General features: G+C 43.3%; 1 protein-coding gene across 1 annotated transcript in view; it reads right to left on the bottom strand.

The window, feature by feature from the left end:
• The window catches only part of LOC124622743 (vegetative cell wall protein gp1-like), a 52,136-nt gene extending 31,156 nt beyond the window's left edge, over positions 1-20,980 (bottom strand). The window contains exons 1-2 of the mRNA XM_047148533.1: positions 20,752-20,980; positions 11,777-12,190 (exon numbers count right to left, since the gene is read on the bottom strand). Coding sequence (XP_047004489.1) covers positions 11,777-12,190; positions 20,752-20,980 — 643 coding nt within the window. The remainder of the gene's footprint in view (positions 1-11,776; positions 12,191-20,751) is intronic.
• Between the last annotated feature and the right edge of the window lie 926 nt (positions 20,981-21,906).

Here is a 21,906-nt window from a genome sequence, read left to right as displayed (position 1 = left end):
CAAGTGCTCTACCAACTGAGCTACCTAAGCATGACTCATGCCTCATCCTCACAGCTTCACTTCTGCCAGTACCTCGTCCCCTACTTTCCAAACTTTACAGAAGCTCTCCTGCAAATGTTGCAGAACTAGCACTCCTGAAAGAAAGGCTATTGTGGAGACATGGCTTGGCCACAGCCTGGGGGATGTTTCCAGAATTAGATTTTCACTCTGCAGCCGAGTGTGCACTGATATGAAACTTCCTGGCAGATTAAAACTGTGCGCCAGACCGAGACTCGAACTCCTGAGCGCACACTCCACTGCAGAGTGAAAATCTCATTCTGAAATGACAGCTAACAAGGGTTTGAAAGGAAAAGGGAAATGTTTTCCTGCAGCATGACAATGCCAGATCACACACTTCACATGCCACAACAGTATGGCATCCTCCACACAGTCCAGATTTAGCACTGTCTGACTTCCATCTGTTCCTGATAATGAAAGACAACCTGTGGGGACATCATTATGCTTCTGATGAAGACGTGGAGAGAACTGTGAGACTGTGGTTGCGCAAAACAGAGTGTCAACTTCTTCCATGACAGCTTCAGAGAACTTGTTCATCTTTGGCAGAAATGTGTCCAACTGGCTGGTGATAATATGGCAAAGTAATATTGGTAATTAAAGATCACATTCTAAGGATTATTTATGCATTTGATTTATTAAAATATTCCCATCCAAACCCAATTAATGAAGGTGGAGGCATTACTTTTCATTCAACCCTCATACTTTTCTCATTGGTCTGTATATTCTGCCATTTGATTAATTTCAGTTTGTTGCTCATTCTTCCAATCATTGTTCTTTTAGCTCGGTGCATAGTTAGCTAGCCTTTTGAATCTCTCATAAGTTATGATGTCAGTTTTGAGTCACATACCATCATGATCAGATATTCCTACTTTGATGACACCGTAATCTACTTAATCTCTGTGTATGCCGGTTATAATGTTGTTAAGGTGTGTCTCTAGCCTGACTGGTATTCGTTTTAACAGTATAAGTTACAAATCTTATGTTATTTATGAGTTAAATACTTGTTTTCTCTTTTTTCTTGTATCTTCCTTACTACCACATGTAACAACTATTTTATGTTGTTTGTATTTAGTAGCCATTAACCTTTCTTGGAAACATTCCTTAATTAGAAGCAGATATCAGTAAACTGACGCATAAATTAATTTTTGCTTGTGGAAAGCTGCAGAAGATGATTAAGAACCTTTTCTATACAATATATGACTGAGATCTAATAATAATAATAATAATAATAATAATCTATAATCAGTTGAGAGGTCAGACAAACACGTGGTTCCCCAAGAGGGGCAGCAGCCTTTTCAATACCATATTTACTCGAATCTAAGCCGCACTCGAATCTAAGCCGCACCTGAAAAATGAGACTCAAAATAAAGGAAAAAAAAATTCCTGAATCTAAGCCGCACCTGAAATTTGAGACTCAAAATTCAAGGGGAGAGAAAAGTCTTAGACCGCACCTCCAAATCGAATCAAAGTTGGTCCATTGTAATATGAGACACAATTTAGATTGAATGAATGATGATACAGCTGTAGTAGTTTGGTTCGAGTCATAAGCTTAGCAGTTAAGCTTTACCAGGTAGCCATGGCTATGCGTCAGGCGCTCCGTCCGTATTTATACGGGTACCCTTCCTTTTTCACGTGCTTTGTCTGCTTTGAATCTATTGCTTATTGTGCTTCGATTTCATAAGTGCCGTTTTCTTTGTTATAGGTGTTTACGTCACTCTAAGCTGAAAATGCATTACTGTACTGTGTCATGCATTGTTTGTTGCATTCTGATAGTGCGTGTTTACGGTCTGTCACCGCTCGCGGCATGGCTTGCTTTTGTGCGCGCTACTGCCGCTAACAGTAAAAAAAAAAGAGAGAGGAATCGTCTCATTAGTGAAACAATGGCAAGAGACTACTATTTGTTGTTACTTACACTGCTGCTTTCTTTGATAAAGATCAACAAGAACCAAATAATAGACTGCGTATGATAGAACATGTTCTGAATGAGAGTTAGGCGAAAATTTTTCTCCGTTTGAAAATCTTCGCGGCCGCTTCTTTAGTACATCAAATTCTGCACAGAAATTAGAATCATCTTAGATTTGAAAATCTAGTCAGCTGCCGTGCTTCACTTCTGACTGTATCACTTAATATGAATATAAACATGACACGATATGTATATTCTTCCGCATTTGCTGTTGTCTCACTCTAGTTTCGTAGTTAATTAGGCAGGCAGGATTTAAATGAGATAGCAGCAAACACGAAAGAAAACATGGCAAAATGTTTATATTCGTATTATTCTTATGGTGAAGAGAATACTGCATGTGATGTAGTACATTGAAATTCTGCTACATTCGAAGATGCACAATACGGAGTTTGTATTTACTTTGTTGGATAATGTATGAAAATGCAGTGGTTGAAACTCGGGGTGGAGAAAAAAAGCTTGTCTTCCACCTTTTTTTTAAAATTTATTTACTGACTCAGAGGTTTTGGTGCCAGTATTTATCTTTGTGCCTACAAACCATGCCTGTGTAGCGCTACATATATTCGACGGCAGTTCGTTGTGGCGGCACCTACCAACATTTTTCAGAACTTCCGCTTGCTTTGCACTCGATTCTAAGCCGCAGGCGGTTTTTTGGATTACAAAAATCGGAAAAAAAGTGCGGCTTAGATTCGAGTAAATACGGTAGTTGCAGGGGCAACAATCTGGGTGATTGACTGATCTGGCCTTGTAACATCAACCAAAATAACCTTGCTGTACTGGTGATGTGAACGACTGAATGGGAAACGAAGCCATAGTTTTGGCCAAGGGCTTGCGGCTTTACTGTATTGTTAAATGATAATGGCATCCTCTTGGGTAAAATATTCTGGAGATAAAATGGTCCCCAATTTGGATCTCTGGGCGGGGACTACCTTGGAGTATGTCGTTATCAGGAGAAACAAAACTGGTATTCTATGGATCGGAGCATGGAGTGTCAGATCCCTTAATCAAGCAGGTAGGTTAGAAAATTTAAAAAGGGAAATGGATAGGTTGAAGCTAGATATAGCAGGAATTGGTGAAGTTTGGTGGCAGAAGGAACAGCACTTCTGGTCAGGTGAATACAGGGTTATAGGGGTAATGCAGGAGTAGGTTTAATAATGAATAAAAAATAGGAACGCAGATAAGGTACTATGAACAGCATAGTGAACACATTGTTGTAGCCGATCCCACAGCCACCACAGTAGTACAAGTTTATATGCCAACTAGCTCTGCAGATGAGGAAGAGATTGAGGAAATGTATGATGAGATATAAAAAATTTTCAGATAGTTAAGGGAGATGAAACTGTAATAGTCAAGGGGAACTGGAATTCAATGGTAGAAAAAGGAAGAGAAGGAAAAGTAATGGGTGAATATGGACTGGGGGAAAGGAATGAAAGAGGAAGCCAACTGGTAGAGTTTTGCTCAGAGTACAATTTAATCATAACTAACACTGTTTAAGAATCATGGAAGAAGGCTGTATATGTGGAAGAGACCTGTAGACACTGAAAGATTTCAGATAGATTATATAATGGTGAGACTGAGATTTTGGAACCAGGTTTTAAATTGTAAGACATTTTGAGGGTTGTGGACTCTGACTACAATTTACTGATTATGTGCTGCAGATTAAAACCGAAGAAACTGCAAAAAGGCAGGATTTTACAGAGATGAGACCTGGATAAACTGAAAGAACCAGAGGCTGTTGAGAGTTTCAGAGATAGCATTAGGGAACAATTGACAAGAACAGGGGAAAGGAATACAGTAGAAGAAGAATGGGTAGCTTTGAGAGATGAAATAGTGAAGGCAGCAGAGGATCAAGTAGATGAAAAGACGAGGGCTAGTAGAAATCCTTGTGTAACACAAGAGTATTGAAATCAATTGATGAAAGAATAAAATATAAAAACACAATAAATGAAGCACGTGAAAGAGAATACAAATGTATAAAAAATGAGACTGACAGGAAGCGCAAAATGGCTAAGCAGGAATGGCTACAGGACAAATCTAAGGATGTAGAAGCATATATCATGATAGATGCTGCCTACAAGAAAATTAAAGAGACCATTGGAGAAAGGAGAACCACGTGTATGAAAATCAAGAGCTCAGATGGAAAACCAGTCCTGGGCAAAGAAGGGAAAGCAAAAAGATGGAAGGAGTATATAGAGGGTTTCTACAAGGAAGATGTACTTGCGGGCAAAATAACGGAAATGCAAGAGGACGTAGATGAAGATGAGATGGGAGATATGATATTGCATGAAGAATTTGATAAACCATTGAAAGACTTAAGTCAAAACAAGATCCCAGGAGTAGACAACATTCCTTTAGAGTTACTGATGACCTTGGGAGATCCAGCCATGACAAAACTCTTCGATCTAGTGAGCAAGAGGTATGAGACAGGTGAAATACCCTTGGAGTTCAAGAAGAATATAATAGTTTCAATTCCAAAGAAAGCAGGTGCTGACAGATGTAAAAATTACCAAACTATCAGTTTGATAAGTCAAGGTAGCAAATACTAACATGAATTCTTTACAGAAGAAGAATGGAAAAACTGGTAGAAGCTGACCTCAGAAAAGATCAATTTGGATTCAGGAGAAACACATGAGGCAATACTGACTCTACACCTTCTCATAGAAGATAGGTTAAAGAAAGGCAAACCTACATTTATAACCTTTGTAGACTTAGAGAAAGCTTTTGACAATGTTGACTGGAACCCTCTTTCAAATTCAGGGAGCAAAAGGCTATTTACAATTTGTACAGAAACCAGATGGCAATTATAAGATTTGAGGGGCACGAAAGAGAAGCAGTGGTTGAGAGGGGGGTGAGACAGGATTGTTGCCTATTCCCAATGTTATTCAATCTGTACAATGAGCTAGCAGTAAAGGAACCAAAAGAAATATTTTGTGTAGGAATTAAAGTTCAGAGAGAAGAAATAAAAACCTTGAGGTTTGCTGATGACATTGTAATTATCTCAGAGACAGCAAAGGACTTGGAAGAGCAGCTGAATGGAATGGACAGTGTCTTGAAAAGAGAATATAAGATGAACATCAACAAAGCAAAATGAGGATAATGGAATGTTGTCAAATTAAATAAGGTGATGCTGAGGGAATTAGATTAGGATACGAGACATTTAAACTGGTAGATGAGTTTTGCTATTTGGGAACCAAAATAACCGATGATGGTTGAAGGAGGGAGGATATAAAATGTAGACTGGCAAAGGCAAGAAAAGTGTTTCTGAAGAAGAGAGATTTGTTAACATTGAGTGTAGATTTAAGCATCAGGAAGTCCTTCCTGAAAGTATTTGTATGGAGTGTAGACATGTGTGGAAGTGAAACATGGGCAAAAAACAGTTTAGACAAGAACAGAATAGAGCTTTGAAATGTTACACTACAGAAGAATGCTCAAGATTAGATAGGTAGATCACATAACTAATAGAATTGGGGAGAAGAGAAGTTTGTGGTACAACCTGAGTAGAAGAAGGGATCAGTCGGCAAGACCCATTCTGAGACATCAAGGGATCACCAGTTTAGTACTGGAGGGAAGTGTGGGGGGTAAAAACCATAGAGGGAAGTCAAGAGATGAATACAGCAAGTAGATACAGAAGGATGTAAGTTGCAGCATTTACTTGGAGATGAAGAGGCTTGCTCAGGATAGAGTAGCATGGAGAGCTGCATCAAACCAGTATCTGGACTGAAGACCATAACAACAACAACAACAACTCTGTTCTACAGGGACCTTCGTTCAATAGTAGATGATATAATATTGTCACGTAGAAGAAGGTGTAAGTAGATGAATGACAAACACTATGTCATGTAATGAAGGTTTGTTCAGCACTTGCACATACAAGAGCACAGAGTGAACTCCCTCTGGCCAGAACACATACGGTATATATACAGCCACAGAACATTCCAGTACAATGATTCTTGCCATTTGTGGATACTTCTAGAATATACTCGAACCGAACATACAAATTAAAATTTTACAGTTCAGGTGAGTTTTGAACTCATGACCCTCCACGCAACAGTCTAGTATCATAACTACTACACTACAGCGACTGTGCTACTCAGCTTTTTCTGTGACATTGCTCCCTCTGTAAGAGAACAGCGTTCCAGTGTTAACATCCTCCTAGTCTGGGAATGAGTCATCCATCCTGCATAATCTGACTCCCAATTACTGATGTTAGCCCTGGTGGTGACCTTTCTGCTACATTCTTCATCACCTTTCTGCCCGCTGCCTGTCACTGGAGCTTCGAATTTACCCTGGTTTGCAGGATCCTTATAGGGCTTCATTTGTAGGACATGGACCGTATCTCTGATCTTTTGTTGTCTTTTGTTGGGATTGAAATCTTCAACTTCATAAGTAACATCACACAACTGTCTTACAACCTTATAAGATCCAGAGTAGTGCTTGAGGAGCTTCTCAGGGAGCCCAACTTTCTTAACAGGAGTGAAGATCCAGACGAGGTCACCAGGCTGGTAAAGAACAGGACGGTGGCTCGCTTCATACCCTGGCGATTGTTTTCTTGAGCCTGCAGTGTGTGGAGTTGAGCTAACTGCTGAGCTTCCTCAGCTCTGGTTAACACCTGGCTGATGCAGTCGTCATCCACTTCATCAGGATCTAATGGAAACACAGTGTCCATCGTCGTTGTTGCCTCATGCCCATGCACCAGGAAAAATGGTGTAAATCTAGTGGTGTCTTTTTGGCGGTGTTGCAGGCAAATGTCACGAAAGGTAGCACCTCATTCCAGTTTCTCTGCTTGACGTTGACAAACATTGATAGCATCTCAGCCAAGGTCTTATTAAGGCATTCAGTAAGCCCCATAGTTTGCGGATGGTGGACAGTCATGTGATGAGTAATGTTGCACCGACAGTTTATCTCTGTCACAAGATTCGACTGAAAAGCTTTCCCTCAATCCATAATTAATAACCTTGGGGCACCATGTTTTAATACAATGTCTTCCACGATGAATTTGGCTACCTCAAATGCTTCAGCTGTTTTCATGGCTTCTGTAATGGCATAGCATGTCAGATAATCAGTGCAAACAATAATCCATCTATTGCAACTAACAGATACTGGAAATCATCCAAGGAGGTCAATCCCAACATGTTGGGAAGGTGTTTCGGCTGGTGGAATTGGTATGAGTCGGCCAGTTGGTTTCTGAGGAACTGCCTTTCTCCTCTGGCACTCTCAACAGTGCAACACATAGTGACGGACACTCCTAAATAAACCTGGTCAGAAAAATCACTTGCAGATCCTATCATATGTCTTAATAAATCCTAAACGTCTGGCCATAGGGGTCTCATGGAATTTATGTAAAACATCTAAGCGCAGGTGTTTAGGAATCAGTGGTAGGAACCTCTTTCTAAACAGATCAAAGTTTTTCTTGCAAAGTAATCCATTATCTACTTTTAAATTGTCCTTTCACATCCTCTGACTGATTTAAGGCATGCATAATTTGAGATATCTTGGCGCCCTTCATCTGCTCAGCAGAGATCCTGGGTGCAGCGAGACAGTCACTATCTTCATCAAAGTCTTGGTGGTCTTGCACAGGGTTTCTACAGAGACAGTTGACATCTTGGTGTTTGGTGTTTTCTTCCACTTTTGTACACTATGGTAATGTCATACTCATGAAGACGTAATGCCCACCTGGTGAGTCATCCTTTTGGATCCTTAAGACCTGTCAGCCAACAAACTAAATGATGGTCTGTAACAACTGTGAATAGCCTTCCATAGAGATACTGTCAAAATCTGGACATGGCCCAGATCACAGCAAGACATTCTCTTTCTGTAGTTGAGTAATTTTTCTCGGCTTTTGTAAGTGTCCTAGAAGCATAGGCTATAACCTTCTCTTTTCTATCCGAAATTTGCACAAGAACAGCACTGATCCCATAGCCACTGGCATCTGTGTGTAGTTCTGTAGGTTCTGGGTCTCGCTGCACACCTTTGTTTGACACAAGGTGTCCAACTATTGTGATTTCTTTTGCTCCAAAGAGACAATTTCTTGGATTAAGTTTCAGTCTGGCTTGTGGTAGACACTTAAGAATGGCCCTCAGTCTTTTTATGTGTTCATCAAATGTCTCTGAGAACACTATAATGTCATCTAAATAACAAAGACACATCATCCACTTCAGGTGACTTAGAAGATTATCCATCGCCCGTTCAAAAGTTGCTGGTGCATTAGACAAACCAAATAGCATTACCTTAAACTCATACAGGCCCTCAGGGGTGATGAATGCAGTTTTCTCACAATCAGCCTCATCTGCTTCGATTTGCCAGTATCCCGAGTACATGTCGATGGTTGAGAAAAACTTAGCTCCCTTCAGACAATCTAGTGGATCACCAATTCGTGGAAGAGGATAAACATTCTTTTTAGTTATCTTATTAAGCTTCCTGTAATCAACTCAAAAGTGCGAACTGCCATCCTTCTTCCTGACGAGAGCCACTGGTGGTGGCCATGGGCTCTGTGAAAGCTGAATGATGTCATTCTTCATCACTTTCTCTACCTCGTCACGAATTATTCGACATTCTGTTGCTGACAAATTGTATGCTCTCTGGCTTATTGGTTGATGGTCTCCAGTGCCAATCTGGTGTGATGGTCTCCAGTGCCACTCCGGTGCTTCACCATCGATTTGTCTAATTTGATCTTCACCTGTGGACTGAAGCATTCAGAGAACTCTTGATGAATGGCAAGTAGCTTCTTCTGATGTTCCTTAGTGAGGAACTGAGTCGAGCGAGAAGATATTGTCTTGTAGTGGGAGAGCTAATTTCGCCCACAGACTTGGATGGGAGGTTTTTATGATGCTCAGCTGTCCTGCAATTAAGGGCTCAGCATTTGCTACACACATGTCTTTTGGAAGGAGCTGCGATTCTCAGCGACAGTTAACTATAAAAAAAATGGCTCTGAGCACTATGGGACTCAACTGCTGAGGTTATTAGTCCCCTAGAACTTAGAACTAGTTAAACCTAACTAACCTAAGGACATCACAAACATCCATGCCCGAGGCAGGATTCAAACCTGCGACCGTAGCGGTCTTGCGGTTCCAGACTGCAGCGCCTTTAACCGCACGGCCACTTCGGCCGGCCAGTTAACTATCCACAGTTCACCAAATCCATTCTTAAACGAGACGACAGAGGCTGAGATGGCCAAGTTATTCTTAAGTGGTATGCTTCTCTTACATTCCACTACAAGATCCATGGTTTAATGCATGTTATTACACATGACAGTTACTTTTCTAGCGCTGATTGCAGGAATGATCACTTCATCCAGCACACAGTCCCCACACATCTTCCTGTCCACAGTATCTCATCTCGCCTAACATAATCTTCGAGTGACCACCATCTATAATTGCCTAAGAAAAAGTTCCATCTGAGAATGACATCATGACTACACTCTTGCAAGATGATGAATTCTAAGGGCTGTGTATGACCATTTATACCCAAATGAATGGCACATCTTCCTGTAGGTTTTACATATTTCCCATTAGCCACCTTCAGCAGAGAAGTTTTGTAGTCGACGAATATGGTTTTCTGCAACTGGTGATGGTACTTCTCTGAAATGACTGAATATGATGCTATACAGTCCACAAGAGCTTGGGCTGATAAACCATCCATGAGGATATCGACATAGTTTCATTTTTATAGTGATTGATGGCAGAGGATCTCTCTCTTCGGTGTCCTCACCTCCAAGGAAGGTTGCACCCTTTCGTTTTCCAGTTGCAGCGGCTAGGTGATCGGGTGGAGCTTCTAAACAGTGATGGAGACCTTGTTCGGTGTGTTGGGGAGCATTCTCTCCAGCGGCTAGCTTGCGGTGACGGTGACCTGCATTGTCCTGCACCCACATCATCTTGTTCATCTTTGTTGTCCCAGAGTTGGTGTTGGCTAAGATCAGTTCAAATGGTTCAAATGGCTCTGAGCACTATGGGACTTAACAGCTGTGGTCATCAGTCCCCTAGAACTTAGAACTACTTAAACCTAACTAACCTAAGGACATCACACACATCCATGCCCGAGGCAGGATTCGAACCTGCGACCGTAGCAGTTGCGCGGTTCCGGACTGCGCGCCTAGAACCGCGAGACCACCGCGGCCGGCTAAGATCAGTCTGCTGTCTTCTGTCACGGGTGTCATCAAATATTCACCACCTTTCTCGACAATAGCACACCACACGTCCTGATCATCTGCAGTGAAAACATACTGGTCGGTTATCCTGGGTCCTCCAGACATCAGTCTTCCTTGGTGCCCAAACAGGTTCCTCATGCGGTATTGTAGGAACATAACTTCACCTGGGTCTTGACTTTTTCACAGTTTTAAATGGAAATGAAGGACGAGAGATTGGGTTCAATGTCTGTTCCACTTCCTCCCTTGAAGTGTCTTGGTTTTATGCTCGCCATGCGATCCAAGTGCCTTCTGAACTTCCTCTCTCACTATCTGATGAAGAACACTTGTGAAATCAGTTCCTTCCTCCATCACAGACATCAGTACAACGTTTGGAAGCCATTCAAATTTCTTGTGTGTAATTCTTTTTTGATGCATTGTCTCGATATACTGGCACCATTTTATGAAGTCATCTGCTGTCAAAACCTTCAGGAGTAGGGCTTGGTACATGTCCTCAGCAACACCCTTCATGAGATCTGCAATCTTATCTTCCTCCTCCATTCTAGGATCCACTATTTTACACAGCTCCAAGACGTCTTGAATGGAGGATGCTGTAGTTTCTCCTTGGCGCTGTGCCCTGCACTTTAATTTATTTTCAGCCTTGCACTTCTGTCATGTGTTGCTGAAATACTTGCGCAGTTCTGCCTGGAATACTTCCCAGCTTGTGAACTTTTCCTTGTTGTTCTCATACCATTGCTTGGCAGTGCCCTCCAAGTAGAAAAATACATTAGCCCAACACACGGTGTCATCCCATTTGTTAAATTTGGCTATACGCTCATATACCTTCAGCCACTTGTTTGGATCTTGGCCATCATCACCAGTGACCCCAGAAAGATGTCTCATGTGGCGGCACACAGTTGCTCTTTTTGTGGCGGCGTTCATAGCGACAAGCAATTCGCTGTAGAAACAGCTTACGAAGTCACCGCCACACTTTTAGTAGCGGGCCGACCGGTCCGCTGGAACAGTGAACAGAAAGATGAAAACCCAAACACTCTGATTAAATAAAAGTCGGTACTTATCTTTATTAACGAAGATACAGCAACACAGTAGTGAACTCCGTGTCTACAGAAATCTGTCTAGTTCGAGTCGGAGCAGCTAGGTCAGCGTCGGCTGACGACAAACAACAACTCTGCTGCGATGAACACACAACTGACTAGCAAGTACACAATTCGGTGGCGAGTATACAACTGAGCGGCGAATACAGAACTGTCCTAGCGCTCGCGACTCCAGCGCTTAAGAAACCAGAAGCCAGCGGTGGCGCGCGCAGACTTGCGGCGATTTCCTGTCTCGCTGGCGCTGCTTATGTGGACGGCGTCGGACTTTGATGCTGCCAGCCTTTTGGCAGCGGGCTTGGGTGGCATTACTGGCTAGGATATAACACTCCTCCCCCCCAAATCGCCGCACCGTCGTTGAATAATGACGTGGCAAGCGTCGCCGGCGGGGGAGGGGTCTGGCCGCAGGCGTAGCAGAAGAGACCGGGGCGGAGACTGTTGTCGGTGGCAGTCCCCGGTCCGCACCCCAGCAATGGCTGCGCGGGGCCTCGGGAAACACCGACTGAAAACCGAGGTCAGGGTGCACGCCTGTGACCACGGGCGCAGCTTCTGGTACTGGACGCGACGGGGCGTCGGGTCCCACGAAGAGAGGCAGCGTCTCCTGACGCTGCGTCGACGGCTGCTGAGTGGGCGCCGGACAAGGCGCTGCGGTGTCAGACTCCTTGGGGGTGCCCAAGGAAAGCGGCTGCAGGACAGGCTGCACAGCCACTGTTTGGGAAGGCGGCCCGGCTGAGTGGTCGACGTCCATCAGCTCCGAAGGCGGTGGCGACTGAAGAGGGCCCGCAGGCGCCGGAGCGACCACCTGGGGCGCTCCCGGATGAAGCTGCGCGGGGGGCATCAACGGGACGGGCTGTCGGCGTGGTAGCGGCGACGGCTGCTGCTGCTGCCCTGGGGGCGGCAGCGAAGTCGGAAGGCGCGGCTGGAACCCGCCGCGGACCAAATCTGTGGACAAAGAACGAGCGGCAGAATCCGGGCGGCCAGCGCGGCGCAACTGGTTCTGATGCCTCCTGTGCACCCCAGTAGCACCTTGACAGTATAAAAACCGCGACCCTGGACACTTATCACGGTGCCTCGTTCCCAACGACGGCGACCGTGATAAACCCTGAAAAAAACGGCGTCGTTGCGCTGAAAACGCGTGCGATGCTCAGAAGCGGCGGGTCGATCCGGGGGGTGCAACAACCGTAGTAGGGTGCGATGACGACGGCCGTGGAGAAGCTCCGCAGGCGAAGGGCCGTCGCGTGGCGTGGTCCGGTACGACGACAGGAACGTGATGAGGGCCTGCTGACGAGAGTGCGTAGCACGAAGGCGGTCCATATGATCCTTGAATGTGCGTACAAAATGTTCCGCTGCACCATTCGATTGAGGGTGGAACGGCGAAGTAAGAACATGGCGAATGCCATTGGCAGAACAAAAACTTTCAAATTCAGCAGAGGTAAATTGTGGACCATTGTCAGACACTAAAACTTCTGGAAGACACTCAATACAAAAAATTGAAGTCAACGCCTGTATAGTTTGTGCAGACGTTGTAGACTGCATGGGCACAACAAACGGAAAATTACTAAATGCATCTATCACGATGAGCCAACGAGAATTCCAATATGGACGAGCGAAATCAATATGTACTCGCTGCCAGGGACCGGCAGGGCGTGCCCACTCAAAATAGCGTTGAGGCGGAGCAGCTTGGTGTTCGGCACACGTCGAACAATCTGTAGACATCTGCGTAATCTGCTTATCAATGCCGATCCATGTACAATGACGGCGGGCAAGCTGCTTGGTGTGGACCACTCCCCAATGACCTTGATGCAACAAGTCGAGGACCTTGGATTGGAGCACTTGGGGAACCACGACACGAAGCTGGTCATTCTCGGTGCGTAACAGCAAAACTCCGTGCGAAACAGACAACAGATGACGTTGCGGATAACAGCGACGAACCACAGGATCCGATATGTCCTTTGCCTTGGACGGCCAACCACGTTGAACAAAACGTAATAGTAAACTCAGATGAGGATCCGTAGCTGTCTCACGTGCCACCTGACGATAATCAATCGGAAAATCCCGGAGGGATTGATGCTCATCGGCGTCAATCTGATGGCAAGAGTCTTCAGAGGAATCGAAGACATCATCTGCAGCAATCGGCAATCGAGAAAGCGCGTCAGCGTTTGCATGCTGAGCTGTAGGGCGATACAGTATCTCATACTGGTATTGTGATAACAAAAGAGCCCAACGTTGTAGTCTCTGAGCTGTCCACTGAGGAACTGGTTTAGACGGATGAAACAGTGACGTCAGGGGCTTGTGATCTGTTACTAAATAGAATGGTCTACCATAGAGGTAGTTATGGAATTTTGTGACACCGAACACAATAGCCAACGCTTCCTTGTCCAATTGGCTATAATTACACTGAGCTTTGTTTAGCAATTTAGATGCGAACGCAATAGGACGTTCGGTGTTACCGACTCGGTGAGACAACACAGCACCGAGGCCGAAAGAAGAGGCATCACAAGCTAACACCAGAGGCTTGTTAGGGTCGTAATGGACCAGACAACGATCATTCAGTAAAGCCTCTTTAAGCTGCTGAAAGGCTGATTGGCAATCAGCTGACCACACAAACGGAACATTCTTACGGCGGAGACAATGCAACGGTGCAGCAATCTGTGATGCATTAGGTATAAACCTAATATAATATGTAATTTGCCAAGAACTGCTTGCAATTCCTGCAGATTGCGAGGGGCGGGCAAATCACGAATAGCTGCTAAATGTGACTGGGAGGGATGAATGCCTTGAGCATTAATAACATGTCCCAGATACTCCATCTCCATAAGGAAAAATGAAGATTTATCGATGTTGCAACGTAGGCCTGCCTGAGACAACACTGTAAACAAACACTCCAAATTACGGAAATGTTCAGCAGGCGTCCGACCGGACACAACAATATCGTCTAAATAGTTGCAACACGATGGCACATTAGCCAGAAGTTGTGACAAAAAACGCTGAAAAACAGCTGGAGCTGACGCACAACCAAAAGGCAAACGCAGAAAACGGAACAACCCCAACGACGTGTTTATGACAAAATACTGTTGTGATTGCTCGTCGAGGGGCAATTGCAAATATGCTTCACGGAGATCAATTTTGGAAAAGAAACGAGCTTCCCCTAACTTATCCATCAGCTCGTCCGGTCTAGGCAAAGGAAAAGAATCAATGACAGTCTGAGGATTAACTGTCGACTTAAAATCAGCACACAAACTTAACTTGCCAGACGGTTTCTTTATAATAACTAAGGGAGAAGCCCACTGGCTCGCGGAAACGGGTTGAATAACACCGTTGTTTTGCCAACGACGAAGTTCATCTGCTACAGGTGCCCGGAGGGCGTGAGGCACTGGACGAGCACGAAAAAATCGAGGCTGAGCATTATCTTTTAACGTAATATGAGCGGCAAAGTTCGCAGCACAACCTAGTTCGTCTTTAAATATGTCACTGTATTGTTTACACAAATCGGTTATGCTGTCTTGAGGAACAACAACAGAATTAATTTGCAGCACATTGTCTTGGATAGACAGGCCAAACAAGTCAAAACAGTCTAATCCGAAAATGTTTACACTGTCTGTAGCGCGGAGCACTGTGAATGAAACTGTTTTTGTATTGCCACGGAATGTGGCTGGCACGCTACATACACCTAACACAGGAATTTGTTCTCCACTATAAGTAGCCAAAGAATGTTTTGCCGCTGAAAGTTTAGGGCGGCCGATAGCCGCATACGTAGCACTATTTATGAGAGTCACAGACGCACCAGTGTCTAATTGAAAATTGAAGGTCTTATCCTGGATGCGGAGCTTCACAAATAGTTTATTACACTGTCTCTGGATCGGTGCAGTGGAGGCGGAAGACACAAAATCAGCGCGTTTAGCGCGTGTTCGCTGCTTACGACAACTCGTGGGTTGGACGGGTGGAACAACAACTCCCGCTTCACTTGCAGTCTGTACATTACGTTTTACAGCGTTTGAATTACGCTTGGGTCGCATAGCAGAGGGCTGGGTGGGTGGCTTATTGCGAACAAGTTTATTACCCACACGAACCGTGGAAGAGTCTTTAAACGCGACCTTCTGGGCGGGCTGGCTTTGAAGAACATGAATATCCATGGGCTGGGCAGCACTAGAATTGTTCTTGCGTTTACGCAAACAAACAGTCTGGATGTGTCCTTTCCTTTGACAAAAGTGACAAACCGCGTTTCTTAACAGGAAACGTTCACGAGGATGAGCAAGAACACACTTAGGGCAAGACTTAACTCTATCATTTTGCACACGCGGCTGACGAATGTGTTTAACATGACGCGGCCGGCTAGTGTTTACAGTCTGACTCTGCCGGTGGGGCCGCGGGCGTGACATAACTTGCTTAGCACAGGCAATTTGAGAAATGCATGGCTGATCTAACTCACACTCAGCATAGTCAAAAGTATCTTGGGCTTCAATGATGTTCATCACAGTCTCTAATGACGGGTCAGGCAACTTTAAGATAGCAGCACGAATACGAGAATCTGCAATGTTTTGAGTAATAGCGTCTCGTAACATGACATCACTGTAGGAAGCTCCACACACACAATTAAATCGGCACTGACGGGTGAGGCCCCGTAAATCTGTTAACCACTGTTTATTAGATTGATGTGGCAGTTTCTTTAATCTGAAGAACTTGAATCTGGCTGCTGCCACATGAACTCGCGACTCGAAATACTCAGCAAGCTTGTTAACAACAACGTCATAGTCTAAAGCTTCTGGCTTGGATTCCGGGAACAACTTACAAAGTAGTCGATAGATTTCCACGCCTGCAGTGGAAATTAAATAAAGCTGCCGCTCAGTACCTGTGATTTTGTAGACTGCCATGTGCGCCTGCAACTGCGCGAAATATTCTCGCCATTCTTCTCTGGATGCATCAAAAGCACGGAAAGGTGGTGCTGCCTGTGCTTGTTCCTTTTGTGTTGGAGGGTTAGCCGCTTGTTTGGCGATTGCTTCCACCAGACTTTGTATTTGCTGACTCTGTAAAAAGATCAACTGTTGTAATTCGGCAGACATAGCGAACACAAAGTAAACCAGCCCCCAAAATTTTATCTCTATAACTAGTATAACAAGAAACAAGTTGAACCAGCCCTGCACACGAGTTCGGAAGTCCTCGTCGCCAGTTTTGTGGCGGCGTTCGTAGCGACAAGCAATTCGCTGTAGAAACGGCTTACGAAGTCACCGCCACACTTTTAGTAGCAGGCCGACCGGTCCGCTGGAACAGTGAACAGAAAGAGGAAAACCCAAACACTCTGATTAAATAAAATTCGGTACTTATCTTTATTAACGAAGATACAGCAACACAGTAGTGAACTCCGTGTCTACAGAAATCTGTCTAGTTCGAGTCGGAGCGGCTAGGTCAGCGTCGGCTGACGACAAACAACAACTCTGCTGCGATGAACACACAACTGACTAGCAAGTACACAATTCGGTGGCGAGTATACAACTGAGCGGCGAATACAGAACTGTCCTAGCTCTCGCGACTCCAGCACTTAAGAAACCAGAAGCCAGCGGTGGTGCGCGCAGACTTGTGGCGATTTCCTGTCTCGCTGGCGCTGCTTATGCGGACAGCGTCCGGACTTTGATGCTGCCAACCTTTTGGCAGCGGGCTCGGGTGGCATTACTGGCTAGGATATAACAGCTCTCATCGTAACGTCTTCTTCTTCTGTCTCTGACAGATTGTGATCTGTTGAATATGGCTCGAACTCGGGTTTCTCGCCACGTAAACGGCGGCTCTGTCGTGGCCTGATGGGAGCCACTGTGTCGTCGATAATGTGTGCTATCACAAGTTCCAATACCCAGCGTCTCCACCAGAATAATGTCACGTAGAAGAGGGTGTAATTAGATGAATGACAAACACTAACTTCACTTAACGAAGGCTTATTCAGCACTCGCACATACAAGAGCGCAGAGCGAACTGCCCCCGGCCAGAACACGTATATACAGCTACAGAACATTCCAGTACAATGATTCTTGCCATTTGTGAATGCTTCTAGAATGTACTCAAGCCGAATATAGAAACTAAAATTTTACAGTTCAGGTGAGTTTTGAACTCACGACCATCCACGCAACAGTCTAGTATCATAACTACTACACTATAGCGACTGTGCTACTCAGCTTCTTGTGTGACAATATTATCTTGACTGACCAGATTTTCAATTCCATTCTTTTTTCACCTTTGTTTTATTTGAAATTGAAAATCTGATATTACAATAGGGAACCTATGGGTTTGATTTATTGTGTGGAAACACTTATTTAAATTTCATTCTTTTTCGTATTTTTTGTAATATTTTGGAAATCCATTTTTGTCTCTGAATTTAAAGAAGTTAATGATCCTATAAATTCCGTTTGTTTCATTTGGCCATAGTGGCACATGTTTCACATTTTGGAATGTTTTGTTATGAAAATTTCTCATAACATTTCACTATCCATTAAACAAAGAACATTTATAATTATTCATAAAAAAATAAGTCACATGGAAGAAAGTGTAAGATATTTGTTATTTTAATATGCTTCGTATACTTTACAAAAATTCTGTCTTTTACAAATATTTAGATTTCACCATTAATAAATATCATTAGTGTTCCAAACCAAAGAGTTTACACAGTCTTTGATTTACTGCCATGTATGAGTAGAACAGTATTGGTTTGGAACAGTAGTAAGCAAGTTTTTGTTCACAACTGGAGCAGAACAGTATGTGTTTTTAGAGTTGCATAGTATATTTGGCCTGGGTACTGTAAATTAAACTTGTGCCATGTACATTTTTTAAAGTAAAGCTGTGATTTGTAACTGAATATATATCTGAAAAAATTTATAATTTTGTCATGTGAAAGACTCTTTAGCAAAGTGCGAAATGCTGAAATGTGAAGCTGATTATTTTTCACATGTGAGGTGGACATAAACCACAAGATCTTAACATCATGAGTAAGTATATTCACTAGGACCCGAAAATCATTCCCTAAACGTTGTCATGGTGATGACTAGAACTGCAAATATTATGACAAAACAATATATCAAACAATATTTCTACTGATTGCAGCAATAATTTTAGATCTGGTTTTCTACACAGCTGTTTCCCGTTCTGTTCAACAAAACAGTTACATGTCAGTCTGTCCTGATGAAAAAATGCAAAAACATCACCAACCATTTTGTAAGAAAGACTTTGGGCTTAGGAAATGACAGTGTTAGAAGTTTGTTCTCTTACCAGGATCCTTCTGCTGTTGTGAAGATATTAATTTCATCTTGTGTTCCAGTTAAAGAAAAGTAATTTTGTTGTGACAGTGCCACGACATTCAAAAGTGCCGCTACGTTAGTACGCAAACACTGCGATAGAGGCGCTCCGCAGCTCGGCCGAGCATGGGAGCGCCACCTGGCTATGAACGGCGCCGGCTGCATGTCACGGCATGGCAGTCGAATGACAGATACGGAGTTAGTAACATGTAACCCGCTAGTGTTTCTACTTTTGTATATCCACGCAATTTATTAGTGATTAAAGGTTATAACAAATTTGTTCTGAAATATGATTTTAAAAAAGAAATTTGCTGCAAGAGGATGCATATATTTCACACTTAAACTAAACATGAACATTATGGGTTGAGTTTGTTATGAGACCAACTGTTAACAATGAATGAAAGTAAAAAGACCAACGGAAGGTTTTCAACAAGTGTACCAGAGGAAAAGATAAGATAAGTACATAAAGTTTATATCTTCATTTTTTGACTCAAGTGTTTCATGAACACAAAAACAAAAATGACAATAAATGCACCTACAGTTAACAGGCAGTTATGGAGCAGGAGTATCAGATGTGAATCAGGACACAGACCATTCACAGGTTGAAAGAAAACCAGATCAGAGCACTTGCCCGCGAAAGGCAAAGGTCCCGAGTTCGAGTCTCGGTCCGGCACACAGTTTTAATCTGCCAGAAAGTTTCATATCAGTGCACACTCTGCTGCAGAGTGAAAATCTCATTCTGGAGATCAGAGTGATTTGTTGAGAGCAATTTTAGGTCAGATGGGGGAAATAGGCTCCAAATTATAGAACGTGGAATCTAGAATTCGGGGGGGGAATAGAATCTACAACAAAATTAAAGAGTGACCTGTTTGAAATCTGGACTGGAATCTAAAATAAGTAAGTTTCAAGGATGACATAATCAGCAAATAACCAACAAAATATCAGAATTAGAAGATAATGTGGAAACTGACTCAGAGAGTGTGGATTACACAGTAAGTGCAGCTGAAAATAGAGTAATAGTTTCTGAAAATGAGTTTTCTTTTCAAAATTTGAAGCAGGGAAACGATACTGAAGAGTCAAAAACTGTGCAAAAACCAATAGAGGAGAAAGTAATTTAGGTACAGAAACACAGGGAAAAATAACTGAATTAAATGCAAAAATAATTGAGGTAGAACAGACTGTCATGAAAGATGTGAATGTGTTAGATAAAAAGGTAAATGCAATTTAGGAAAACATTGTATCCAGAAATTTTTGGATGAAAAATGGTACCATGCAGTCCAGTTTACAAGTGAAAAATTTTCCTTGTGACAACTTATATCCTGTTGATTTCTTGCAATGCCTCAAAGATAAATTCCAGAAAATTTGAAGACTAAGTTATCAAAAAGTTTCTTGAATGGGAGACATTGTCATTAGTCAATCAAAATTTTGACCAGTGGGTAAACATTAGCTATTTTGAGAAAAGATTTTTAAACAAATTTTGGAAGGGTGAATTTTTAAATGGGCCCATTTTTAGAGTGAGAAATGGAACACTGAAAGATTTTTGCAGAAACCAATTAAAGAAATTAATACATTTAGATAAACTGTTTGATGAAATGTCTTGGACAGATGCTCTGAAAAGGATATTGCTTGAATGACTACAGAGGGGCTTAGTTTATGGGCCAGATGATCTGCTGGATCAGTTTCTAAAATATGTAGACAAATTAGATAGAGCTACAGAGAGAAACAATTAACAAAACTTTAGCCAAGAGAAATATCACCATAGGGGATGAAATTTTTGGGTTCAGTGAGGAGAATTTTAGAAGAGGAGATCATGAGAACATTGGACATGAAGATCATGGTGGTAACACAAGGGATCACAATGGTAATGGAAAAGATAGAGACTGGGAAACAAATCTAGATAACAGAAAGAGAAGATGGGATGGAGAAAGATGAGTAGAGGTATGGTTCTACAGTGTACTAGAACCACTACTGAATGATGTAAGACACAGTTATCCATAAATAATTTTATTGCACAGAGTGAATTTACAGGATTTCCACACCTTTACAACTTCAAAAACCCACTGCTAGTCCCCCTTTTTTTCTCCACCGAAGATCCTCTCTCTGGGACATCACTGAGGTTTCAACCTCTTGAAGCTCTTGATGTTCCAACAGAGGCCCCTGTGGGGAGTGCAGAGCTCTGTGGGTTGCATAGACAGTGAGTGATGGACGAGATTGCCAAACTGACCCTACTTTGACTAGTTGACAAGAAAGACCCTTTCCGACCATTTGTCATTGAGAAGTATGTTAGATAACTGCCATACAATGGTGGTGAGCTTGTTTGATGCTTTTGGCTTGTGTAGGTATTTGTTGTCTGCTGCGGAGGGGTGAGGGGAATATTGGTGAACAGCGTGCAGGTGATTTTGCACGAGTTGTTGAGGTGGCCATCTGACACAGCTGTAACCCAATATGGAACTGGCATCTGGTGCAGGTGACAGTGACGGTAGCTCCGTGAGTGTCTGACTAGGTGGTGCTGGTAACAGGGGTGAGATTGTAGGTGTCGGTATAACCTGTAATTGGGAGCGGCATAGTGTGTTCGTCCTGCAGAACCCATGCAGGTCTGAGTCTTGTGAGCAACACTGTTGATGGTATACTGTGTGCTAGTATGTCAAATGTATGTTTGCTGAAGCACAGCACCTTGTGATGCTCTGTGTGTGGCAGCTGGAGGGCTGGACATATGGTATCATCACTTATTACAAACTCACACTGGCAAAGGTCCTTGTGGCTGAAGACTTACAGCTGCATATGTGGTGATTGTGGCATGTTCTGAATGTGTGTGCAAACTTGGTCCACTGATGTTGGCAGGTCAGAGTGTGCTGTGTTGAGCGTAAGCTGTGTCAAGTCCACAGGAAGTCATAGGGTTTCGCTGTATAGGACCTCAGCAAAGTGATGCATGGACGTCATCCTGTATGCTGGCCAAATGCCAAGGAGCACCCAGGGCAGTGCCTTGGATCACGACATACTGTGGCACATCAGAGTCACCTTCATAATCCAGTGCCGCCTCCTGACCAGCATGTTGCTTTTGAGGGTGATAAGATATGGTGCACATGTGACTGATACTGCACAGGCAGCATATGGATGTGAAAAAGGATGATTCAGACTGCCAGCCCTGTCTGTAGCAATCTGTTCTGGAGTTCTGAAGCATGTGATTCACAATTCTACAAATGTGTGTGCTGTAATTTCCACTATAATATTGGGGATGAGTACTGCCTCAGCCCATCTAAATCAATGTCTGAAAAAGCATTTTGTTTAAGGAAAGGTCAATAAGTACATGTTAGAAATGTGCTTTGGGTATTGGAAAGTATCTGAGCTGTGGCTGCACATCAGCTGTTTTTACTTCATTGACAG

Source organism: Schistocerca americana, chromosome 7 (genome assembly GCF_021461395.2).
Source record: "Schistocerca americana isolate TAMUIC-IGC-003095 chromosome 7, iqSchAmer2.1, whole genome shotgun sequence".
Lineage (NCBI taxonomy): Eukaryota > Metazoa > Arthropoda > Insecta > Orthoptera > Acrididae > Schistocerca > Schistocerca americana.
This window is presented reverse-complemented; position numbering and strand designations above follow the sequence as displayed.